This window comes from Meleagris gallopavo, chromosome 1, assembly GCF_905368555.1.
Source record: "Meleagris gallopavo chromosome 1, MGAL_WU_HG_1.1, whole genome shotgun sequence".
NCBI classification, from domain to species: Eukaryota; Metazoa; Chordata; class Aves; order Galliformes; family Phasianidae; genus Meleagris; species Meleagris gallopavo.
In genome coordinates this window covers 179,945,583-179,971,066 of record NC_139404.1, presented here as the reverse complement: position 1 = coordinate 179,971,066, position 25,484 = coordinate 179,945,583, and the positions used below count along the sequence as shown (strand labels likewise).

The window sequence follows — 25,484 nt, the reverse complement described above, 5'->3', positions numbered from 1 at the left end:
GTCACCTCTTTTGACTGCCTGGCTATGCTGTCTTAATTTGCCCCTTGGCTGCCAGGACACACTGCACCACTGCCAATCCCTTACTGCTGAGCTGCTTTCCAGACACTCCAGATACTTATCTCCCAGTTGGTATTTGTGTCTGGCATTGCACTGTCCCAGGTGTAGTACCCAGCATTTATCTTTGTTGAGCTTCATGCCACTGCTGACTGCCCATCTAGATCCCTCTGCTCCTGTCTGTCTAGATCTCTCTATTCCCTCCAGAGTTGACAGCATCTCCCTGTTTAGCATCACCATTAAACTTGCTGAGGTTGTGTTCCATTCCTGCATCCAGACACTGTAAAAGTGCTGAAGTGGACTGTCTCTACAATTACACCTTGGGGATTGCTGCTTGTGACTGTCTGCAAAATGTAACCCCGTTCACTACAATCCATTGTGCTCTACTATTCAGCCAGTTCGTGACCCAGTTTTCACGTGAACTTGTTTGGTTGGACAGTTTGTCCCGAAGGATGCCATGAGGAAGGACAGCATCAAAGACCTTCGTAAAATCCAGGAAGATTACATACACTACCTTCCCTTTATCCACCAGGAAGATGACCTTATCATAAGAGATGAAATTACTTTCCCTTGATGAAACCTTGTTGTCTGTTATAGTGGAAATGTGAAGTCATGCCTTGAAATAGTTCTTGAGCACCTGGTAGGAAGGCAGGGCCAACCCAGGGGAGCTCAAGTGCATGCAATGTACCTGAGTGAATGGAATGGGTGGAGCCAGGAAGCAGCTTCTTTTCCTTATTTCTGTGCCTGTGGCTGCTATGTTTGAGCAAATCCTCACTCGCTGTAGCCTGGTACCTTGCTGCTCTGCTGTCATGGTTATGCTTTTCGTTACATTACATTACAATAGCTTTATCTTTAAACACTTTTCAATGTGCCCCAGGACAATCTTTTCCATAACATTTCCAGAGACTGAGTTTATGCTAACAAGGTCTTCTCTTAAACCCTTTTCCAGGTGGGTATAACTCACAATCTTGCAATCAGTGGGGACCTCCCCAGACTTTCACAGCCTTTGGTAAATTGTTGAGAAGTGTGCAGATATAAAGTCTGCTCATTCCTTCAGCTTTCTGAGGTGAATCCTGTCAGGCACTGTGGATTTAGGAGCAGTGAGCTGATACAGCTGGTCCCTTACAATTTCAGCATCCAGACATTTGCATTTACGTAGAAATATCTTTACTTAAAGTGCTTGAATTGGCAGGAGAGTTGTATCGACAGAGAGATAGAATTGATGTATTTATCTGCCCACTATAAATTAATATCGAAGGACACAAATGTTAGTATTTTGAATTTATGTAGAAAGTTTTTTCAGGAGTGACCAGTCTTCTGTTGGCCCCAGTCAAGAAACAGAAATCATATGTTTTTGACAGTCTTGTCTGGTGGTATATGACATGTATTTCTGTGAACATTAGTGTTGACTTATATTCAGAAAAGATTCGAGGGGGAACGTGATTTCTAGTCATTAACTTTTCTAGAGAAACTACCCAATGGAAGTTTCTGAAGTATTGATAAGATTCTTGTTATGCAACTCATTTATTTTGGTTAGTACTTAATTTTCTTAATTCTCTCCTGCAGAAATGGCTCAAACTATGAACAAACAAGTCTGAAAATGTATAGTAGCAAGTGATAATGCATATTCAGATGTTATTTGGTCATATTATTAGAGTGGGGCTTAGTTCCCTGTGTCTTCTGACATTACAGTCATTAATAAAAAGCATAACTTACGGCTTTCTCTGACTGCATGTCAGCTTTGCTAATAATCTTCAAGAGTAACTCACAGTTGGTAACTTCTATCATTTATTTGGTTGTATGAATTTCCTTACCTCTGTGTTTTTTTAAAATAGGAACTCAAGATTAGAGTACAAACTTCCTTCCATACAAAGTGGAAATAGTGCAGCTGATGAAATTACTGTTAAGTAACAGTAATATATGGCTTTTAACCAAGCATATTCAAAAAACTTTCCAAAATTTCCATATATTACTCCAGCAAATGAGTGACAAATGCACTGCCTTATATCACCATGATAGAAATCTTTTTTTTCATTGTTCATTTTCATTTTTTTTTCATTGTTCATTTTCATTGTTCATTTTCATTGTTCATTTTCATTGTTCAAACTGTTGACAGTGTGGTGCATTTGATTTATGATTGAATTGTTTACAATGTAGAAAAAATGTTACTGTCCAAGAGGGACAGCTTATTAAAGCAGACCTTTGCAGTAGATATTTAACTGTATTCCTAAGTTGTAACTTATGTTGGATTTTTTGTTGTTAGCAAAAACAGATATCAGTCACAGATGACCAGATAATAATTATTACTTTTGATTATAATCATATTATTATTATTTTGATATAATTTTATTATGTGAAATATATAATACTATTTTGTTCAAAGAAATTATTGATCAGGCTGTTCTGTTTCTCAAGCTTCTGGTCAGATCTCAATTGAAGATATTTTACTTTAATATGAATTTTAACAGAAAACATGGATTATTTCTTATTATGCACTTAAGTTGAATCATCTTTTTTTCTTAAGTATGATTCCAATTTATTTTTATGCATGTTACACAAAGATTTTGATTCACCTTAATCATTTTTTAATTAGCTTTCATTTTCCTCTGACTTTTCATTATTATTTTATAAATATATTTTATCATTCATTAGATATATCTTTGGTTTCTCAGGGATTTAATAAAGGCAAATAGATATTCTCATCATTCTGAAAATTATCTTCAAATTTATATTGCAGTGAAGACCCTATTTTTTTTTTATCAGTTTAGTTTTATATGAACTCCATTGTGTTTTCCATCGTTAATTGTACCTCCCTCTGTTTCCATCACTGTAAGATAATGACTCCTACCTTCACCCTTCACCATTTGGGAAACTTTGGTTTTGTGTACTTGAAGAGGAAAAAAAAAAATACATTGAAACTTGAACGAGGTAAAGAAAGGTTGCTTCTACTAAGGATGCAGTAGACCTGTACTTAGGCTATTAGTTAGAGGCTGCCTTGTCAAAATATTTGCTGCCAGTGCAGAAAATAAAAGCAACTTCTTTGTGACAGGAATCAAATGGTGTTGTATTAAAATTTGGGACAGTGTATGGAGAGGCTTCCTTGAAAGCCTTGATTTGTTTAAAAAAAGAAAAAAAGAGATTAAAGTGAACATCTTGGAGGCTTTTCTGAAATTCAAACTGATATGAAGATTTCCAGTGGAAGATATTTTGAAATCATTTGTTGTATTTGTTATTGTTGGATCCATTACTGTCTTTCAAATCTTACAAAAACATTAGGAACCTAATATTTAGTAAACAGCTAAGTTAGGATTATAATGTGTACTGTATCTTTCAAATTATCAGTTGGTCTTTGTGTAGATATTACAGCTGTAAGCTAAAATGTATGGAATGAGTGTCTTCAATTAGCAGCATTTTTTGATTGTATTGTAGTGCCTTACCTATCTGTCTTTCTTGAGGTGATTTGTTATCTCAGACATTTCTATAGCACAGTTTTGCACAGTGTGGGCTGGTCTGATAATGTTTTTGTTTATTATGTATACTAGTCTTGCATTTCAGTTCTGGATGCCTTAGATTTTATGTGACCTACTGAAAAATATGAGGGAGAGAAAAAAGTGGGCCTGTTTGAACAGCTGTTGTCATCACAGCAAAGCAAAAGTAAAAGAAGGGAAAGCAAGGAAACGCTGCTTCAAAGTGAAAAGCTATGGCTGAACAGCAATTCACTGCACATGAATAGTATTTCTCTTAATACTTTGTGAGGAGAGACCATGTCTTTAAAAAGGTAACTGAACTGGAACCCTAGCATGTGGTTCTGGTTGTTTCAAGGGATAGCAGAATCTTTTTAACATGCACTCAAGAACGTTTAATCCAGTGGACTGAAGGGTGTAGTGGATTCCTTCCCTCCTGAGTCCCCTGAGATTACAGGCTGGTGTTTGTCCCCGTTTTCCACAAACGTCCTGCAAAGCTGAGGCTGAATTCCAGAATAAGCAGCAAACATTTTCCACACAGACCCAGCCAGAAATGCAGCCTGACGGAGAGGAGAAGTACCTTCACAGGCAGCTCCATAAACACTGGCAGCACGAATAGCCCTATTGTGTTTCTTTGGCTTAGTGCTCAAGGAAAACACCTGCCATGATTCTCTGATTTTTGATCTCTCCACTGTCTGGTTTCCAATCCCTCAAGTCTGCAACAAGCAGCCCAGACCTCTGGCTGATATGGCACGAGGTTTGTTAGAGGATTCCCTCTCCCCACTCTCCCCAGACAGGGAGCACATGTGAACAGAAAATAAGTAAAATAGAAGTTAAAGGATAGGACAGACTCTGCTGATGCCATTCTTGCTCATCCCTGATCCACTCTGAATCATCCCTTTTCCCAACCTTTGGTACTACCTCTAAATTTCCTGTTATATATTCACTCAGTCTGGCACTTCATGGAAAATCTTGTACCCCTTAGAGCATAGCTTTTCAGTTTCTTTTGGTAGATTGCCTTAGTGGATTTTGGAGCATGAGCAATAGCTTGATGATATGTCTCGTGTGATCTTACGAGTAGCTGATTTGGATGGTTTATGTTGGTTGCATTCCCCATTTTACTGTTGCTCTTCCCATCATTCTATTTTAACATGTATTTGGCCAGGTTTGTGTACAATGCTGAATACCTCAGATTTAGTATCTTAATTAAATACAAGGATTCCTAAAAGTATTGTTCTAAATCTATTCATTCCATTATTTAAAATCAAAGTTCAAAATGCTATAGAGAATCCACTTTATTCTGAAGAATTCTGTCAAGAATATCAAAACAAAAATACAACTACAGACTACTATGATCTGCTAAGAACCTGAGCATTAATTAGTTACCACAGCTTTCATCTCATTGCAGTATGATTTCACTTTGTTCAGAATTTATGAGCCAGGATTCATCTTTAAATAACTTTTTTTTATCTAAACAATATCTGCTTTGGAAAAGTTGGGAATAGGGACACAATAAAAATTTAGATCTTTTCTTTCTCTCCTGGAGAAGGCAAATTTGAAGATATAATAGATTTATTGTTGTATCCTATTCCCCTTTAATCACTTATTCACTTAAATTAAGTAGTGGCTGTATAGAATAGTAGTAACTTGTAAAGATACACTGTCCAAAGAGGAGTTCTGAAGGCTATGTTGTAAAATAAAAATATCAGACCATTACAGGTCAGTGAAAGTTGTCCACTGAAATACGGTCTGTTTCCCAAGGAAGCTAAAGCAGAAGGTGAACCGTTTTTATGTCCAGAGAGTTCATGTCCTCTTGTGATTTAGCAGGATGCTGTGTCCAATGTGTGGGGGCCTGAGGAGGAAGGATTCCTTATTCCTTAAGTTGTTGTTTCTTTTTCTTTTTTCTTTTTTCTTTTTTCTTTTTCTTTTTCTTTTTCTTTTTCTTCTTCTTCTTCTTCTTCTTCTTCTTCTTCTTTTTCTTTTTCTTCTTTTTCTTTTTCTTCTTTTTTTTCTTTTTCTTTTTCTTTTTTTTTCTTTTTCTTTTTCTTTTTTTTTCTTTTTCTTTTTCTTTTTCTTTTTCTTTTTCTTTTTCTTTTTCTTTTTTCCTTTGAGCTATTGAACAGAGATATTGAAATCATTATCCTTTGAATGAAATAAGTCTTACAGACTCCAGTGAGCTTCCACACTGAGTCTACAAGCTCTGCATTTTTAAATGGAAGTAATGTCAGTGTACAGGGATTATCCCTCATTTGGGAAAATAATTTGCTTTATGTGTGGGAAAACAGATTTTAAAATGCAGCTTTGGGAAAGGAAAGTTATCTTTACTTGCATTTGGTTTGATTTCATTGTGAATTATTGAAGCTCAATTCCAATGAAATTTAGATCCTCTGTTAAGGGAGGCATCCACAGGTTATGGGTTTTTCTGTAAACTTCAGCCTTGTATCTTTTGAAATGTAATTTGTTTCAACAGAATTCAATTCCTGTTGATTACATTCTCAATTCTAAGCATGTTTTATGAGTATAGGTATTTTTTTCTTTATTAAACACTACCTTGTAAGCAGAAGTTTGAACAGCATCCTTCATCATACCGCTAAAGATCTACATGATTGAAGAAAATTGATAGCAGAAGGCAATCACTCATAAAAAGACTTTTGTAGTTCATAAAAAAGAAACGAGTCGTTACTGTGCATATTCTAAAAAATTAAAGAAAATGATCATTTTTCTGAATCTCAGTTCAATTTGTTGATTTGTGGGGTTTTTTTAGGCAGATTTGTTTATTTTTTAATGTATGGATGCAAGTTACTCTCTACATACTCCATAACCGAGTGGGAACTGGGTCATATGTTTAGTGTGTGTATGATTTAATGCTGTAGTTTTACACTTTATTAAATCTAATAAAATAAACATCATTCGCTGATCTTTCTCCTTAAGATCCAAGATGCATTTTCAGAACGCAAAGAGAAAGATGAAGACACACAGTGCTAAATGTAAATGAACTGTATGTATTTAAATTTTTTAAATTTATAATGTGGATTGCCTAATTCTAAATAACTCATTTTTCATTCTTTCATTATCATGGACAAAACTGCAAAAGATAAAGCAGAGACGTAAAATGGATAGTCTAGTCTGAATTTTTATCTTAAAAACTTTATATATTTTTTTCAAATGTCAGATCTGTTCTAATGAATATATACTGGATTTATACCACTGCATTGTAGTATCTCTCTCATAAATGTTAAATATTTAATGTTAATATCTAGTTATGCACCCTGAATGTTTGAGATTTTGCCTACGTTTCTTTGCGGCTTTAAGATCAGCCAAGAGAGAACATACACATGCTGGAAAAAAAACACTGAATTGAAAGGAAAAAATAAATGGTAGTGAGAGTGGTCAGACACCAGACAAATGTGTGCTCCTTAGGAAAGTCTGTGAGATATTTTCCCTAGGTTATTCCATCTGTATATCCAGGATACTTCCTGAGAACAGGCTTGAATGTGGCATCATGCCATAGAATCACCAAGATTGGAAAAGACCTCTGGGATCATCCAGTCCAACTGTCCACTTAACATAGATATTTCCCCGCTAAACTATGTCCCTTAGAGCAACATCCAAATGCTTCTTGGACACTCCCAGGTCTGTTTCCTCTACAGTCTTCTAGCCACAATGCCCCAAGCCTGCAGCATTGCCTGGGATTGTGGCCAAAGTGCAGGACCCGGCGCTCGGTTTTGTTGAGCTTCATCCCTTTGGCCTCAGCCCAGCCTGTCCAGATCCCTCTGTAGGGCCTTCCTACCCCCAGGCAGATCAACATTTCCTGCCATCTTGGTGTCATCTGCAAACTTACTGAGGGTACACTCAATGCCCTCATTCAGATCATCAATAAAGATACTAAACAGGACAGGCCTCAATACCAACCCCTAGGAAACATCACTCATAATGGGTCACTAGCCGGATTTAACTCCATTCACCACCACTCTCCGGATCCAGCCATCCAGTTTAGTTCTTTACCCAGTAAAGTGTGTACCTCTTTAGGCCGTGGGCTGCCAGATTCTCCAAGGAGAATACTGGGGAGGCAGGGTCAAAGGCTAGTCTTCCACTGCGTTGTCTTAGTGAGGTCTTTGTTGCGCTTTACTAACTTGGGGAAAAAAAAATCTTACTCTGTGTGTGGGAAAGTGTTAACATCTCAGTAAGGACTGGAAAGTACATTCGTTTCTGTGGGCCATCTTCACCCAGTCCACACTAAGACTAACAGATGTTTTCATGATCCCTGGACTCTAGTAATGTCCAACTTAAAAAGACTAAAGAGATTTCAAGAACAAGGTTGAAGCATGGCAAGGGGTTTGGCCCACAAATGAGACAATGTCTGAAAGAGATCTCTTGTTCAGCCTGCAGACTTGATGATGAGCTGTTTGCTCAGAACATCACCAAGAAAAATCTGTTTGGGGCTTTAACAAAAGTTTTGTATGCTACAAAAAGCTCTACTTGAGTTGTCTTTAATCTGAATGCTTTACTATGTAGAAACAAACATTTATTCATATCCATTTATTACACCAATTAAAAAAAAATCTTAATTTCTGTGTCTACACAAAGTTATTCTTGGTTGAACAAACTTTTTGATAGTCTGAGCAGTAACACTCTGCTCAGTGCTGAATAAGTAACATTAGCATGAGTTAATGTGGTGTGTCCCTGGATTCTGTGTTCCAGGACAGGACCAGACAGTCATGTAGCTTGGTTCCAATGCAGCTGCATCAGCCAGAGTTTGTTCTGTGGTCTCTTTTTTCCTTGTAGAATAGTAGAGTTCTTTGTTTTTTGGCTTTTTTTTTTTTTTTGATTATGTATCCTATACAGTTAAGCAATTTCTAATTAGATTGCTATAATATGTTTGATAAACTTTGCATACATACATGAGAGTTAGAATGAGGACTAATAGTTGCTGATAGATGAGAGTTCTGTTAAGCAAGCATGGTTGAGAGATTTTCTTTGAATTTTGGCAGTCTCAAGAGAGGATGTTAGCAGAAAACTGCTAAACAGCTAAAAAACCCAAACCCAACAGGTTCTGACTGATGACTGCAGCACAAGCGGTCATTATCTCTGAAGAGGAGCAGGGAGTGTGAGGGACATGCTTAATTGAAAATCTGTATCTCATGGGATATTCACCAGAGAAAATGAACCATAGTAAAGGAAGCAGTTCTCTGTTGGCTCCCTTTACCACAATACAGCATTCAAGGTGGTACAGTGGAACACACAGCAGTAAACTGTTCCATCATTAATCGTGCCTGGAATACTGAGTATTCTGTACCTTGTTCAGCCTTGCTAGCTTCATCACAACTGCCTCCCTGCTCCAGAGGTCCACAATGGAATTGAGACTCATTTTGTCCAAGGATTAGGGTCAGCTCTCATGTCTGTTACCCGTAAATAAATATTATACATCATTATTTTCTGTGCCCTGCAACTTCTTATCAGTGGAAGTTGGAAGTAGGACCACAATCTGTGTTCAGTGATTGTCAAGAAAATAACTGAAAGTAGATATTTTTGAAATATGTTAATCAGCAACTGTTAGAATTTTGTTACGGCTCTTATGTAGTCATCGTTTTGATATCCTTATTAAATGTAGGAACCAGCAACTCAGAAAAGTTCAGTTACCATTTTGATAAAAATGAATTAATGCAGTAAGCAGAATGAAATCACATTTGTTAATGCTTCCCTCAGCTGTGCCTTAGTGCATAACCGCTTCTGGCACATTGTTAGCTAGCAAGTTGATGCTAATAGACTCAGAATTTGTATGCTCTAACAACGTGCCATTGCATTAACATTCAGACTCCCCAAACAAACACAGAACTTCTGAGGCATATCGAACTGAAATGAAGAAATAGTATTATATTTAAAGCACTAAACAGCAGTTTTTGTTTGTATACTCTAAAATAACAGAATGAAATCCAAAACGAAAAATAAACTATGACTCTAAACCTTTGTCATTTACCATTCAAAAGATAGTATGTATCGACATCATACCATGTGAAATATGGCAGTATTCATGCATTCATTTTATATAGAGTAACTACAATAGCTCAAGACTTAAACATAAGAAAAAATTACCCAGAGGGAGCAATTTGCTTTATGCCAGTCACTCCTGAGTGACTACACTTTCCCCCTCTCTGTACTCGGTGCCATAATGAATACCTCTGTCATTTCCTTGCAGTGTAACGCAGTTACTTAAGCTGATGTTTTCCACCAGATATCACAGCTTCAGAGTACCCTTGTGGTGGTCAACTGAATACTTCCTCTCCTGTCAGTGTTTGTTACTCACCATCATTTGCTGTCAGACTTTTCTGTTGTCTTTTCTCTAGTAACTTTGAAATGTCTCTGAAACTAGTGTAAAGACAGAACTGTGCTACGTATGTTTTCTGGCTATGCATATTCATATCAAACTGAATATGATTTTATGCCTATACACAAAAGTGAAACAATTTCTGTAGTGATTTAAATGATTTGCTATTTCAATAAAAGATTTCTTCTGGGATTGTAGCAAGGGAAAAACATTATAGAAGAGAATATAATCAGGATGAATTAAAACCGGTGAAGGAAAAGTACTTGGTACATTGTAGAGGAGTTCTGTGATCAGCCTAAAATTGCATAAATGATAACAGGAAAATCTGGCAGCCTCTTTATTCTTTCCACTGTTCGATATGAGGTGCTCAATTTGCTTTGGGATTATAAAAGATAAGGAAAGCTCCTTCTTCAGAATGGAATAGATGCTTCTTGGATGTTAAGATACATGAAAAAAAATAGTATTTGAACCATCTGAGACTGTACTTTCAGATTTATTGTGGTAAAAAAAAATAATTGTTTCATTATTCAAAATAGAAACTCGCCTTATTGAAGCATTGAAATATTCTGCTAGGAATTGCTGTACAAAGTTTTTTACATATTGCTGATTAGGTACTTATAAGCATCTAATGCTATGTTAATCTACCAGGGACAGTTCCAATTTAAATTTATAACTTTAACTAAACAGTAAACATTCTGTGAAACGTTCTGGAAATATTAAATAATTTAAAGGTTTAAAAAAAAGTATATTAAAAACCTTTTTGTGTATGTGTGTGATGTAAGTGATTTCAGGGTTAAGCAGCTAAATGCTGCTTATCAATATTGCTGTAATTTCATCTTTCATATGCTTTTTCCCAGCTATTATTAACTGTCATAACTAACACAGGGAACTAAAGCTCTACTGTTAATAATATGCTGGAAACTGTGCTTAATGAATTTAGATCTTGACTATTAGTTGTTTTGAAGATGTAAACCTAACTGTATGTTGCAGCAAACACACCAAGGGCTGTATGTAATGCATGGTGGGAATGAGGAGGTGGCTGGGAGAACACCGACCAGTCTGCTGACCTGACCCACAGGGGACGATTAGCTAGATATTACCCCATCTTAGTGCTTTTGGTAGTCTTGTCATTGGAATCCAGATGGCAAATGCATGGATTATTTTGGCCTACCTGGAAAGAGAAAGGTTTCTACTAAACTACTGGTGGAAGAAGTCACTTCAGACTGAAATGCTGCATGGCCATCCAAGATCAATAAGTCAAACAACTTTGCATCGTTTTGACAAATGAAGTCAATGTGTACTTTTATTGAAGTTAGGTCGGAGTGGGAAATAAAGATATCACAGCTAATCTGTTGAAAGATTTCTCCTTTTCAAGAAACATCAGTCTTTCCACAGCTCAGCCTGAGGTTCCTCTGCTTCCAGACATGACCTTTCCTAGGCATCAAGGGCAGTGGTGGGGGATGCACTAGTAACAAATGATCAATTTAGGAGAGTGTTGTCATTTGTTGAGTCCATAGCACTTGACTAACATGCTGTCGTGATGATATAGGATGGAAAGAATAACTTCATTTTTTCTTCACTTCTATTTTAAAATACATTTTATTATCATTTTTTACTGTGTTTTGCACTGTTTTGGGCTCATATAGAGTCAGTTTTCTTCATAGTAGAAGCTGATATAGTGCTGTGTTTCAGATTTATGTTGAAAAACAATGATAACACACCAGTGCCTTAGTTGTTGCTGAGCAGTGATTACTCAGTCCTTGACTTTTTTGCTTCTAATGCTGCCCTGCCATTGAGTAGATGGGATGGGAAAAGAGCTGGGACAGCTGGCCCACACTGACCATACCATATGATATTGTGGTCAGCAATAAAAGCTGGAGGAAAGAATAGGCATTTGGAGTTACATATATTTGTATATACATTCAGAGTATACATTCATATATATTCAAGTAACATTCAGAGTTGCAGTGTTTATTTTCGGAAGTAACTGTTAAGTACGATGAGCCCTACTTTGCTGGAAATGACTGAACATCTGCCTACTGATGGGAAGTAGTGAATGAATGCCTTACTTTGCTCTGCCTGCATAGGCAGCTTTTGCTTTACCTGTTAAAATGCCTTTCTCTCACTCAGCCCACGACTTTTCTCACTGTTACCCTTCTGATTCTCTTTTCTGTCTCACTTGGAAGGGAGAGAGTGAGGGGATATGTAAGGTTGAGCTGCCTGCAGAAGTTAACCTGCAACACATTTAAATCTTAGATATTTAAATATATAAAACCTAAACATTTATTAAGCAGCGTGAATGACTTATGTCTTCTGCTTTATTTAGACCAATACAAGTACCAATTACAAACTTTGCTTTTGTGATCTAATGAAAGTTTTTGCTATTGTGTTTCCTAATGCAATTTAATTATATGAGCTTAGAATTAATATCACCCATACTGATCTTTTAATTGGATGGAACAGAAGCATCTACGTTCCTGACCGTGGTTCTCTTTAGCAATTACATTAAAAGTTTATTTGATGACAGCAGTAGAATGATTATATTAGTTGCAAGTTGAGATGTTTGTGTCTACTTGTATTATACAAAACAATTTACAAAATCTGCCCTAACCTGATTGCAGATTTTCTGCAAATATTGTTGTTATGCAAAGTCATTAAAAATTCAGGCAGACAAGAACCATTAACTGTGTACATTTAGTTAATGAAAATGGAAAGTGAAAATCTCCTAACTAATTCATTATCATTTGGGTTGAGGGCTCATAGTCTGTGATGTGACAGACAAAAAAGGTCACCGATTCGGTTTTTGTGCATAGTGGAAACATTATGGAGATGTATTTGACACGTTGATGAAGAAAACCACCCCTCGACAGCAAAAAAAAACCACACACAAAAAAAGTGATGTGATATTTACTTGCGTTGTGGATGTTTTTTTTTTTCTCTCTGAGATGTTTCTATGAAATTAGATGATCAGCATGTCAAAGAATACACTAATGTACTTTTAAAATGAAGTACAGATGCCTGGTGGGTGCTTTATGTGAGTAAACTAATATTTTAAAATAATACTCATCAAGCTAAAATGTAATGATTTGTCTATGCACTTTGGTATTCTTTTAGGTCATCTTCTTTTTTGCATTCGCACAGGAGTGGACAGATGACATGCCCTTAATGCAAACTCAGAGAAACCTTGCATGTTCCTTCACATGAGAGATAGGCATGTAGTCCACTCTGATGAGGAGACAATCATTTATGAGTAGTGAGATGTTGACATTCCTCCAACTTTCTGGATTTGGGAAATAATTTTAGATCTGTCTAAAATGAGAGTAGATCTTCAATGTCCCACTTGGTCTAAAAGAAGGCTTCAAAAAAGAGTGTAGCAACCATTGCTTCTTCAGTTTTGAAATGAATAGACTAGTACGATGCTTTTAGGAATACAGAGTGCACCCTTGATAAAATGATAGAAAAAAGTAGGAGTTAGTTTTGCATGTTTCTTTACTTACTACACATGGTTTATCAAGATTGGAAAGCAAAACTGCAATGTCCTTATCTCTTCTCTTGATGGCAAATAATGCATTGTGTCAATGGGAAGTTCCAGGCATGTTGCTCATAGAGGAAGACTTCACGTCTGTGAGAAAAAGTAGATTGGGACAAAAGAATAAATGAATATATTTATTCCCTCCACTCCTATAATTTTTGTTCTCTCAGCTCTAAAAGAGGTCATTTTTTATCTTATCAGAAATTCTGTGAATTTATGTCTTAAACCTTACTTGAACAAAATTCAGTTATTTGTCTGAATTCAGCAAAGCAAAGGCTGTGTTGCTAACCATTTTGACAAAGAAAACATAAAAGTTCATTTCTGTGAAGATGGAATAGGGTTTCAGCAGAGCATTAGGAACTTGATATGAGCTTCATCCTACAAAGTGAGTTGCAGTATGCAAGGAATGGAACAAAAGCTTGTTCGTTTAGGGTGAGTGAGTCACATTACACATAAACTGCTGGCTTGCTTGCTTTTAAATCATGTTGACATTCTGTTTGCCAGAGTGAAGTAACTGAAATTAATATTCAATTGAGATTGCAATCTATTTACACAATCTTTTTCATTAATCTTATGTATTCACAAATCAATTTAAAATGTTAAAAAAACAGACAGTAACTTTAGGATTCATTTTTCCTTTTTTTTTCTCTTCTAGAATTGGGTAGAAAAAGCAGAGAAGCAGAAACTACTGTCAGACACCCTGGACCTTTCAGAGCTATTTCATCCAGATGCATTTCTCAATGCCTTACGCCAGGAGACTGCAAGGTAAGTGAAAAATGATCTACCTATTGATGTGTGTTAATGTGCCATTATTCTCTATTTGTAAAGATGATTACCCCATTTTCAGATCCAACAAATCATGTCAGTTATCGTCAGGAGTCATCTCATTTTTATTATTTGTACTGAAGTAGAATAGTTAGAAACTACCTGTTTGAATACTGATCTAAAAAAAAAAAATAATAAAATTAATAATGTATTTTTCTTCAAAGTAAGACTTACTGTGGTAAGGTATGCATTGATTTACATTGTTTCAGGGTTTGCATTTCATTTACTGTTGTTACACATCTCTAAGTATGTGTGTTTGCCTTGCAGAGTAATGAGCTGTTCAGTGGACAGCCTCAAATTTACAGCATCATGGAAAGGACGAATACAGGAAGGCAAACTCCAAGTTAAGGTACTGTGCTTAGAAGTATTTGTCTGTTCTTCTTGACTTTCTGTGATAAAAAACGTTGTAGTTATCATAGAATTTTGCTGAGATGTCCAAGTTACCTGTCCACAAACTTTCTGGAAGACTGAACTATAAATATAGTGTTGGAAATGCTGGTTAATGCTGGTTAATTGTATAAAGCTGCAAAAGAAACCTGCAGAGTGCTTCCATTACCTTAATCTGCCTCTCAGATAAAATTGAAGCTGCTGTTTCATTAGGTAATACCTAGCCATTGTCCAGAAGATCATTAAAAATCTTGTGGCTTATACAAAGAAGATAAACGTATAGAAGGCCATCTCTTAGAAACACTAACCTCAAAATGAGATTTTTAGCAACTAAGTGAACTATAATAGGATTTGTTTTAGATATGACAAAGACATAACAATTTGTTAATAGATGCTTAGGGCTACAGCCAGCAGCTATGAACTCACTACTCATTGTCTAGGGAGCAAGACAGAATATTCAAATAGTTTAGTTTAGCTTCTTAACACTGCAAGTGGTAATGTGATTTTGGCTGAATGTGAATGTTTTTGCACCTGTCTTATGCTTAACTTGGAAAGAATTCACAAAATAAGTACTGATTCCAGTGAATGTCGTTCCCATGATATTAATGCTCAGTAAGCTGTGTTCAGCACAGAAAGCAGGTGGCAGGACTCCTTCTTTAGTCTGATAATGCAGGCAGACACAAGACTGTAGGAAATAGGAGTGTCCTAGGTCAGCTTTTGACACTATCTATAATTATTAATAGAGAGTGGATGAGAATTTCATATTTCTAAAATATTAAGATACCAGAAAAAACAATAACTGTAATTATCTAACCTGACCTTTGTACAGTATAGTCTTTTGAATTTTGTTAAATTAATTCCTGTTGGCGATGGAAAATATCATTTAGGAAATTAATCAGTCTGGATATTTTAGTAAGAGTTGTTTGCCTCATTTGATAAGAGGCAAATGGGAGTCTACAACTTGACAATAAATAAACCAAGGAACTTTCAGGGAGTTGTGTCCCTATGTTCTGTCTGTGAGCTTGCAAATCACACATTCTGATGTTCTAGATTCACCCAAGACTTCTAAGTCCAGGGAAACAAGCAAAAACTGAGTTGAACATTTTAGACGACTGGAAGTAATGGTAGACATTTGGGAGGAATTTTGTATGCCAAACCCAGTATGAAGTGCTACGACTGCAGCTATGGAGAAATGATCAATCAGGCTGAGAAAATGCCTTAACATGGATGAATATCAAACCTGATGTTGAATTATCAGTTTTAATTCAGACTGTAGTTTAGAGGCATGATGCAGAGTAGATCCTTCCTAGAAGAATGTGATGAATATTTGATTTAGAATCAGCTGTATAAAATTTAACATCACTTGGGGTTGCTTTAACAAAAGGTACTGAAAATGCACGTCTGTGCATCCTTTGATGTGCAAATACTTTGCTTATTTGCTGTGTGCACTGGTTGCTCATCATGCAAAATCAGGTATTCATTGCTTTTGATACTAGAGTCTCATTTTCCATTGTCATAAATAAGAATGAAAGTAAAGAAGAAACATTGTAAGAGACTTTGTGGTAGTAAATGCTATGAGCTTGGATAGATATTAATATAAAAATTATTAATATTTATATAAAGAAAAAATGTGCTGCAAGAATCTTGTATTCAAATGCATGACATCAACACTAATATCAAATGTGTGCTTTTTGTAATTGACAGAAATACTATTATAATATTTTATTTTATTTTTATTTTCCTGCATCGTGGAATATTAATAATTTAATGATGAAGGCCTGTGGTGGTAGTGAAGTACATCTATATAATTAATTTCATGGGAAACTGGCATTAAATAGCAAGGAAAAATTAACTGTGGAGAATTTGAAATTTTGGAAACAGATACTTTGGATATCAGCACACTTTCAACAAATGTATTTTAAAGAGTCATCACCTGTATCGTGTAACAACAGTTCAATTTTAAAGTAAACCTAGTACAAATAGACATGAAATGGCAAATGCTTTCTCTTTGTAAGAACTGATACTCCAGCCAGTACTGTGGCCTGAGTTGCAAAAAATGCTACATGTGCTATACAAACACAGTGAAATCCATGTAATATGTAATTCATAGTAGTTGTAATTTCTCTATACGTTTATCATAGAAAAGAGAACACAACCATGGGTGTACTTAGCCAACCAGTATCTGAAAACGCACTGTTCCAGTGGTATATATTTTTCAATGGCTTTTAATATTGAATCAAAGTCAAAGTTTTGGTTTTCATCTTCAAAGGAGAGCCTGTGATTGGCTGACATTTTCCAGGAGTTCAGTTGATTTTATTTTACATAACTACAGTGTCAAAGAACTACCAATATCAAAAGAAAAAAACTTATGTGCTGTAGAAAGAGATTCTTCAATAGGTGACCCACTTCTATAGAACTATCTTTTAGAGACATTCAGGTTGGGCAGACCTTTCAACATACAGCAGTAAATTTTAAAAGCTCCTTCTCAGACCAGTCTTCCCTCAATAACTGTTTCAAACACCCAACTCCATAACAAAACTGCCTGCGGAAAGCAGAAAGAGCAGAAGGGAAAACAAGATATGAATCTTTCTAATACTTTTATGACAGGGATAAACAAGAGCTTTAAAAGCAGTCAGAAATGTGCTGGGATAAAGTGCATTTGATAGGACCTGTGTGTATAGTAAAGTGAAGCCTTAAGTATCAAGGTTAACAACAGGGAGCAGAAGGAAGTCTGTGGCAAAACATCAGTGTGATCATTAATAAGACTTTATTCCTTTTATGCCTTGTATGGTATTTTCTTCATATATTTTATCTGTGCAAGTCAGATGAGGTGGTACTGGAATATACATAAGTTGTTAAGAATCCATTAAGAATGGATTAGAAAATGGTAGTTTTCTTCATTTTTTGTCTGATGTTTTGGTTATGCAGACTCATCCGGTTTCCAATAGCATTTTCCAACATTTCCTAGTTCCAGCACCACTTGGTGATTTTGTTTTTCATCAACTCCTGCCTCAATTTGTTATAGTTAATACAGGACTTTAATATGATAGTAAAGCAGGTAAATGATTTTCACATTCTTCCATTAGACATGTGCTCCAGTTTTAGAGTTAGCCTTTTGAAAAGCTGTATAAAACTTACTATTGAGTTAAATTTTATTATTACTAAAATTAAATTTACCACTTCAGCAGGCCATACTGACTACTATTATCATGTTACTGGCAAACCATTATTATTTGAACTGGCAAAATGAAATGATCAGCAGATACTGAATTTTTCTTGTGAAAGAAATACAAGGTAGATATCACTGTTGTTAAGTTACTCGGGACTTCAATTAAAAGAAATAATAAAAAATGTATTTTTCAGAGTCTGACTGATTTATTAAAATAAATAACTGATTTATTAAAAGTAAGCACTTAATGTGTTAAATTTAAAGTATTGTGAAGTTATTTATATAAATATGTATGTGGTTCTTACTTATTTTTTCCAATCAGTACTTTAATTAAGAAATCTTGAGTTGTGTTAAATAATATTTTCTCCCATATTATTTCAGTATAATTTATATTTGCCCGTCCAGAAACTGTGTAATTGTGAATTCAGTTCTTTGAAAGCTATGCTCAGACTTCCAAGCAGAAATATGTGCTTATTTCAGGGATAGTTATTTTCATTTTCTTGACATTGTAATAATTGTGGAGTTGGCTGTTTCTATCATCTTTCCATTAATCTAATGCCAGACAACTGCAGTTTCCTAAGTGAAGACATTTACAGGCATTTTGAAGGTTGTGAATCCAAACCAGAGGAAGATGACACAGAAGTATGGCCCAAGTCATGCTTTTAAATCCTGTTTCCTATTCTCAAACATGGCATTGCAACAGTTAGCATCCAGTTACTTAAAAACTTGGTCACAGTAAAAAGGATCATTGTTTAACAAAGTATAATATAATTATTGCTAGCATTTCAAGTCTTTAACATACATTTCGATTTTGTGTATTTCCATGGCAGATCACTGGCTTACTGCTGGAAGGCTGCAGTTTTGATGGAAATAGACTTTCAGAAAATCTGCATGACTCTCCCAGTGTGTCATCTGTTCTCCCTTGTTACATGGCCTGGATTCCACAGGTACTAAATTATTAAATTTAATTTAAACTTTCAAGACCCATAATTTGCTTTTTTTATCTATGTTGTAGCTTTTCAGTATGATGTTGCTGACTTGCTTTTTCCTTCTTTTTTTTTAATCTTTAATAGTAAAACATTATTGTGTGTAAAACAGAGTAACTTATTTATCACCTATCACCTTGTGGATCTGTTCATTTTATTGTTTAGATTAAGACAATGGCTTTATTTCAGTCATACTTTTTTTCTTCCCTTTTAAAGTAACGTGTTTCCAAAAATGTATTTCCTACGTGTGTACTTGATTTTGGGAGTTCATTCCTAGAGTGTATTTTTCTTACATTTTAAGCACTAGATGAAAATGTAACAGCAATAAAAAGACAGATAACATGGCGTTATCTGTAAGGAAAGAAAACCTTTTCCCGACACTTGGGGAAGTGTGTAAGATGAAAATGAAGTAATTCAAACAGTAAAAACAGTTACTGCTTCCACTCTGCAATTATAATAGCAGTGCCTGAAAAGTAAGTGAAAAAGTTACACAGAACTTCTTCAAGGATATGTGGCATTACAATTTCATATAGTTACATGATAGGAAAGTTTTAGAAAGCTTGTGGAATTAATTGTATCTGAGTTTACAGAACCATAGTGTAGTTGAGGCTGGATGGAACTCCTGGGTCCCTCTGGCCCATCCGCTGCCCCAGCAAGGACAACCAGAGCAGAGTGCCCAAAGCCACATCCAGGTGCCTCTAAAAGATGTCCAGGGAGGAGATTCCACAATGCTATCCAACATTTAATTGCCCAGTATGATTTTGTTATTTTAGCTCCTTCTCTTCTCAGTACAAGATAGGCACTTCAGGAAGTTCATCCCATCAGGTAGTATGTAGGATGAATTTTGTTAGATAAGAAGATTGGGTTTGATTAGAAGAATGTTAAAGAACAAAGTTCACCGGACTCAAGTAGTTGACTTCTCAGCTAGAATTATTTAGTAAGTATAATAAATTATGATGATGATGAAGTTTGTAATATCTTGTGATACATACTACCAAAGGAGCTCACTGCTAACACAGTACTATATCCCAAAATTTTTTTAGTTCTCAATGTTATTTCTAGCTCTGTAAACAAATCATTATGTTGTAGTACAGCATTGGAAATATAATGGTCTGGATTTAGACAGACAAGAAGATACTAGCCAGCATCTGTATTACTGCTTCCAGCTTTGATGTGAGAGAAGATACTGGAAATTAGAAAAAAAAAAACAAAGAACAACAGCAGCAAAATCTATGGATCAATGATAGATATGTCCTTTCTTTGGTAGTTTACAAATGTTTGTAGGCTTCAGAGAAAGAAACAGATTTCTAATTTGCTCAAAAGATGCTACATGGAAAAATAAAAATTTTTCACACTTCTTAATATATGAACTCAGTGACGGGAGGGAGAAAGCATCAATTTACATTATTTTAAATGGTTACACCAAATGTTTAACTTTTGCACACTGAAGATAAGGATTATGAATGAGCCCATCTTTTTTTTTTTTATAAAAAAAAAAAGCATTTAGCTTCTTTTCAAGATAAAGCAGATGATTAAAGTTCTGAATAACAGTCTGTATTCTTTAAACTTCAAAGATATTGTGTGATGTCAGCAGCACGATTTCTCTGTGCAAGTGTGTGATATTTCAATAATCAGTGAATTAAAATGTTTCCAATGTGTTTTGTACTTCAAATGAATAGAAAAGTATTTCTGACTTCCCTGCCCTTCAGCTGTTATACTTCAGGCTTTGCTATAGGAATTGACCGTGATAAAACACCATGTTTTCAAACAGAAGCCAAGGTAGATCTGAGATATTCGGCACTTTCCCTGATCCCATTGTCTTCTCTGTTGGAGAATAGTGTGTGAAGTAGAATATTATAATTCTTTGGGGTTGAACTTATAGTCTTTTCCCCACATAAATATCTCTTATAAAATCTAGAAAAAAAAAAAATCTGTATGTTTATAATGCAACTCTTTTAGGTCATTTTCAACCAAAATAAATAAAATATACTCTGCAGGATTTTTGCTTAACAAGGCTCAAAATTCTCAAAATGGAGTGTTTTAAACTCTTAACTTAGTACTTATTAAATTGTGAAAGCACGTTCGGGTTCTAATTCATGGAATAATTCTAAACTGTAAAGGGTATTGCTGAAGGGGGTAGAACTATGTGTGAGGCAGAGGAGACAAAGAAAAATGGAATGTGTGTAAGGGAAGGTCATAAAGATTTGTGGTTCAAAAAAACTCTAACAGAATGACTTTAACCCTCAAATGATGTGATTCTGTAAAACAGTGGGATTGAGAACAGTGTGTGAACAGCTATTTCTACACACACACACACACACACACACACACACACACACACACACACAAAAGGTGTACAAATAGGTCTTTGAAGGCAAATTTGCCTACTTTGGACTTTCCATCTTTGGCTGTACTTGAAGAGCTTTGATCGATGTTTTACTCTCAAATTTGCCAGCATTTTTGTCTTCCTCCAAGTGACCAAATGACAAATGTGGTAAGTATAATCCTCCTGAGAACAGCTGAGTTCTCTTTACAAACTTCTGAGTATTAAGATCTTATATCTAACTCTTGCAGAGCACACACCTTCTGCAGGGATTTAAACACTGGTGTTCAAAAGACAAGGGAACTTGATTTTCAAAAAGGAACAGCAGAATTCTTCAGAAATATCTTGATATGCAAGGCAGTGTGCTTCAAACAGTTATTGTTTATGTGTATAGTTTTTCTGCTTTTAGCTGTTTTCTAATGATGGAGCTTTACTAACTTGCCTTAGATGTGATTTGCATTAAGAAAAAGCTTTTTTTTTAATTCATTTATGACACATAAGCTGCTGCTTCGTAGCTTGATTCTTGAAAACTTTTGACAGTTTCCTGTTGACAGTAAGGGAGATCTTGAGTGTGAAGAGAAACATACTTACTGTATCTTAAATAAATCAAGTCCTGAATTACTTACAAGTATGTCATGCTGAAACCTGAATTACATGCTGTAGAAAGTCTAGTCAGTCTTTAAGCTCAGTTCTATAATCATACAGAGTTGCAATGACCTATGCAAAACCCTGGGAGGAAATTATGTCCAAAGTCCACACCATGTCTCTGTAGGACAGAAAGGGAAGAGGAATTGCTGTTGTTCTTAAGAGCATATATACAGACTAAGAGGTAAAGCTGTGGCTCCAACCAGCATCCTTCCCAAAGGAGTGTTTACAGCATAGTAGCAGTCTTTCTAAGAGCAGCACTGTTAATGCTGTCCAGTGGTAAAGTAAATGTACAAGAGAATCCAAAATTGTTGGTGAACATAGACAAAATGTTCAAATTTGAATACTTAAATTTAACACAATAATTTTTCGTTAAGGCACTTAATGGAAACAGCTTGTTTCCCAGAAGTGCCAAAGAACCCCAGGTGCAACTGTTGTCACTGTTAGTATGAAAGGAATTTATCCCACTTGCAGGTAACTCAGGAGCAGATCGCAGCTGGAGCAGCATTACCAGGAGAGCTGCAGGGTCCAGACTTTATCTTAGGATCCAGTTTTGGATACCACGTCTCTGGAAATTACACTTTTCATGTGTTATGTTGTCTGAGTGATAACTAAGTGCTCTTTATTGATAGGATGCATATGGTCCATATTCTCCTGAGGAATGCATATCTCTGCCAGTCTACACCAGCATGGAGAGAGATCGTGTGGTGACAAATATCGATGTACCTTGTGGAGGAAACCAAGACCAGTGGATTCAATGTGGAGCTGCTTTATTTTTAAAAAATCAGTAATATAAGACTGCTGAATTTCAGAACCATTTAAACACTTTGTTTGTTCCTTGTTAGAAGAGCCCTTCAGTTTAATAGCTCGTATATTTTTAAAGCAATGGTATATAGATACTTTTTTTTTTCCTTTTTGTAAACTATCTAAAATAATTTAATTCTACTTAAGTGGAACTTCTGCCATATTCCACTAAGATAGAGAGAAGTTAATGCAGCAATACTTAGCAAACTGTTACTTTGAGTTATTATTTCTCTAAACTGTAACACGATGTATTTCTTTCTCAGATTTTTCAGATTCTTTCTCTATCGTAATGTGCAGTTTTGCCCAGTGCAAACCAATAAACATAAAATATAAATGCAAAGCCAGTGTATTTTTAACAGACTTTTTCATTATAATTTTTGAACTGTTACTATTCTTAAGTAACTCTTATGACTCTGAAATCGCATTTATTTAGTAAAATAAAATTATAAAACTTACCTGTTGTCATAGAAATTGAATGTTTTACTTGAACATAAAAGTCAAGGTAAATGTTTTAGTCTGTTTTAATGTTGTTTTTCTTGAAATTCCTTTTTTTTTTTTTTTTTTTTTTTTTGTATTGGCAATAAATAGTAAGAGTCTAAATAAATAGTTCATAAACTTCATGTGGAGTTACAAATCCAGGCAGACTGCCATTGTGGTTGTTTTCTAGAAGTTAATGAAAAAAAGCATTTTAGGAAACAGTACTGCATTCCTATTAGAATGTGTAAATAAATGCACAAGTTAGACAAACAATTCCTCAGGTCATCAAGAGAGGTTTTCACTCTATTGCTGGGTGGTTAACATAAGGATGTAATCATGTTTTTCATTTCTGATGTGAGTTATTTTTTAGTTCAGGATAGTCGAGTTTGATTTCACTGATTAATGATTTATCACATCATACCTTTGTTGTACCCTTGACCCGTTAACAAGGGGAATGGTTTTAACTGAGACAGGGGAGGTTTAGGTTAGATATTAGGAAGAAGTTTTTCACTCAGAGCGTGGTGACACACTGGAACAGGTTGCCCAAGGAGGTTGTGGATGCCCCATCCTTGGAGGCATTCAAGGCCAGGCTGGATGTGGCTCTGGGCAGCCTGGTCTGGTGGTTGGTGACCCTGCACATAGCAGGGGGGTTGAAACTGGATGATCATTGTGGTCCTTTTCAACCCAGGCCATTCTATGATTCTGTGATGATTCTATGATTAATAAAAGCCTAGAAGAAGCAGGAAGTCCAAACTGCAGTAGGAAAAGTCTCAATGAAATGTGTATAATTTTTTAGCAACAATTACAGGCTGACACTGTGAAACACTTTTTAAAGACAATAGCATGAAAGCACTTTATTATTTTTCATAAGAAAATGGTCATCTTGGCTTTGATACCTCTACTAAATTTTGTATTTTAGTCTGAGGTACCATTCAAATAAAACTGTATTTCACTTGCAGTATATTTACCTTGATGGTTTGAAGGAGGGAGATGGAAGCTGGCAGAAAAGTTGGCCGCATCTCCAGGTAGCTTCTTGAAGAAAATCTTTTCTCTGTTTCATTCTGTTGTTCTCTTAAGCTTGATCTTTTTCCTCCTATTTGAAAAATCGTCAATTTTAATTCTTCTAATAAAAATATGTTCTAAAATAATTTGTTACAAAAGCACATACATGTTAAAAATCGAATGCAGTTTAAGAGCAGAAATTGTAGTTTTTCAGATAGTTTCTTCCTTTAAATATTCGAATCTGATCTGACAAATAAAAATGTAGCAAATTTAGAAAATGCTTGTGAAGAAAATTTTGGAGGAAAATGGTGATTGTTCCAACAGAAGGTGTGTGTACCTACCCAGAAATCTCTGTCATACCAATTTGCCATAGTAGAACATCACTACAAGAGGAAACAACTTTCATTGAGGGAAACTGTGCTTTCAGTTCTCTTAATTACCTGTAAAGATCATGTTTTGGCCCTCTGGTTTGGATCCACTGTATTTGCTTTAAGCAGAGCAGATTTGAGGTTTCATATTTCCATAAGCTGAGGATGTATTTGCTCCTACTAGTTCCAGCTTCTCATTTTTTTGACAGATGATGACATACAGCTATTCAGATAACTAACATACGGTGAAGATGGCTGGAAAAAAATAGAAGTCAGTATTTTAACCTGCCTTGCACAGGGAATGGAGAGCAGAAATATAGTAGGTACTACACTTAGTTTCATACAACTATATTATGTGTTGTAGGAAAGAAAATTTATTGTAATGAGATGTAGAAACACTGAAAGAAAAATGTTAGTATGAAATCGTGAGGATTTAGGTTTTTCTTTTATTTGCTTGTTCCTATTTTGCAGGTTTCACAGATGCATTCTACCCTGCCGGCTATAACAGCAATCTGGCTTCAAGTCTCCTTATATATATTTAGTCAGGAAGCCTTTACTGATACTATTAATATACAGATATTGACTTTGTGACATAAAGCAGATAGAAGAGAAGCTCCTACATACATACCACACAATCTTCTCTTGTATTTCAGGATCAGGAACTGATTATATTTCTTGTCAGAACCTGGCTTGTATCCCAACTCCTTAGAACAGCCATTTCATTTCCTGCTGTATCGACAGGTATCCTCTGTGTAAGGTTTAGAACTGCAGAATGTTTCTCACCTCACGCCAAGAGTTTCCAGAGACAGCCATTGCTGCCTTTCTGTCAGAGAGCCTTCTTACTGTGAGCAGAAAGCACCGTTAGTCTGCTTGATTAAATCTCCTTTGGATTGTTCTACCCCTCGATTTAGAACCCTTCCGCATTACCCAGACTGCCTACATGCTGCTACTCTGAGTCCTTCTCATTTAAGTAAGTCTCAAGCTAATCTGGCAGCTTGAAATCTAATACATTTTTAATGGTATTACCATCACTAAACATTTAGATCTATATGTTATCTGGGTCATATGGCTACAGTGCATTAAGCAGTAGGTTTGACTGATTCGCCAATCTTTCATTCTCTGG

The 25,484-nt window shown here is 35.6% G+C and overlaps 1 protein-coding gene across 2 annotated transcripts in view; it reads left to right on the top strand.

Moving 5' to 3' along the window:
* The window catches only part of DYNC2H1 (dynein cytoplasmic 2 heavy chain 1), a 139,270-nt gene extending 116,301 nt beyond the window's left edge, over positions 1–22,969 (top strand). For both annotated transcript variants that reach the window (XM_085216292.1, XM_010729080.3), the window contains 4 exons: positions 14,031–14,140; positions 14,468–14,549; positions 18,587–18,703; positions 22,343–22,969. In XM_085216292.1, the coding sequence (XP_085072418.1) occupies positions 14,031–14,140; positions 14,468–14,549; positions 18,587–18,703; positions 22,343–22,501 (468 nt within the window). In that variant the 3' untranslated portion in view covers positions 22,502–22,969. The remainder of the gene's footprint in view (positions 1–14,030; positions 14,141–14,467; positions 14,550–18,586; positions 18,704–22,342) is intronic.
* The last annotated feature ends 2,515 nt before the right edge of the window (positions 22,970–25,484 follow it).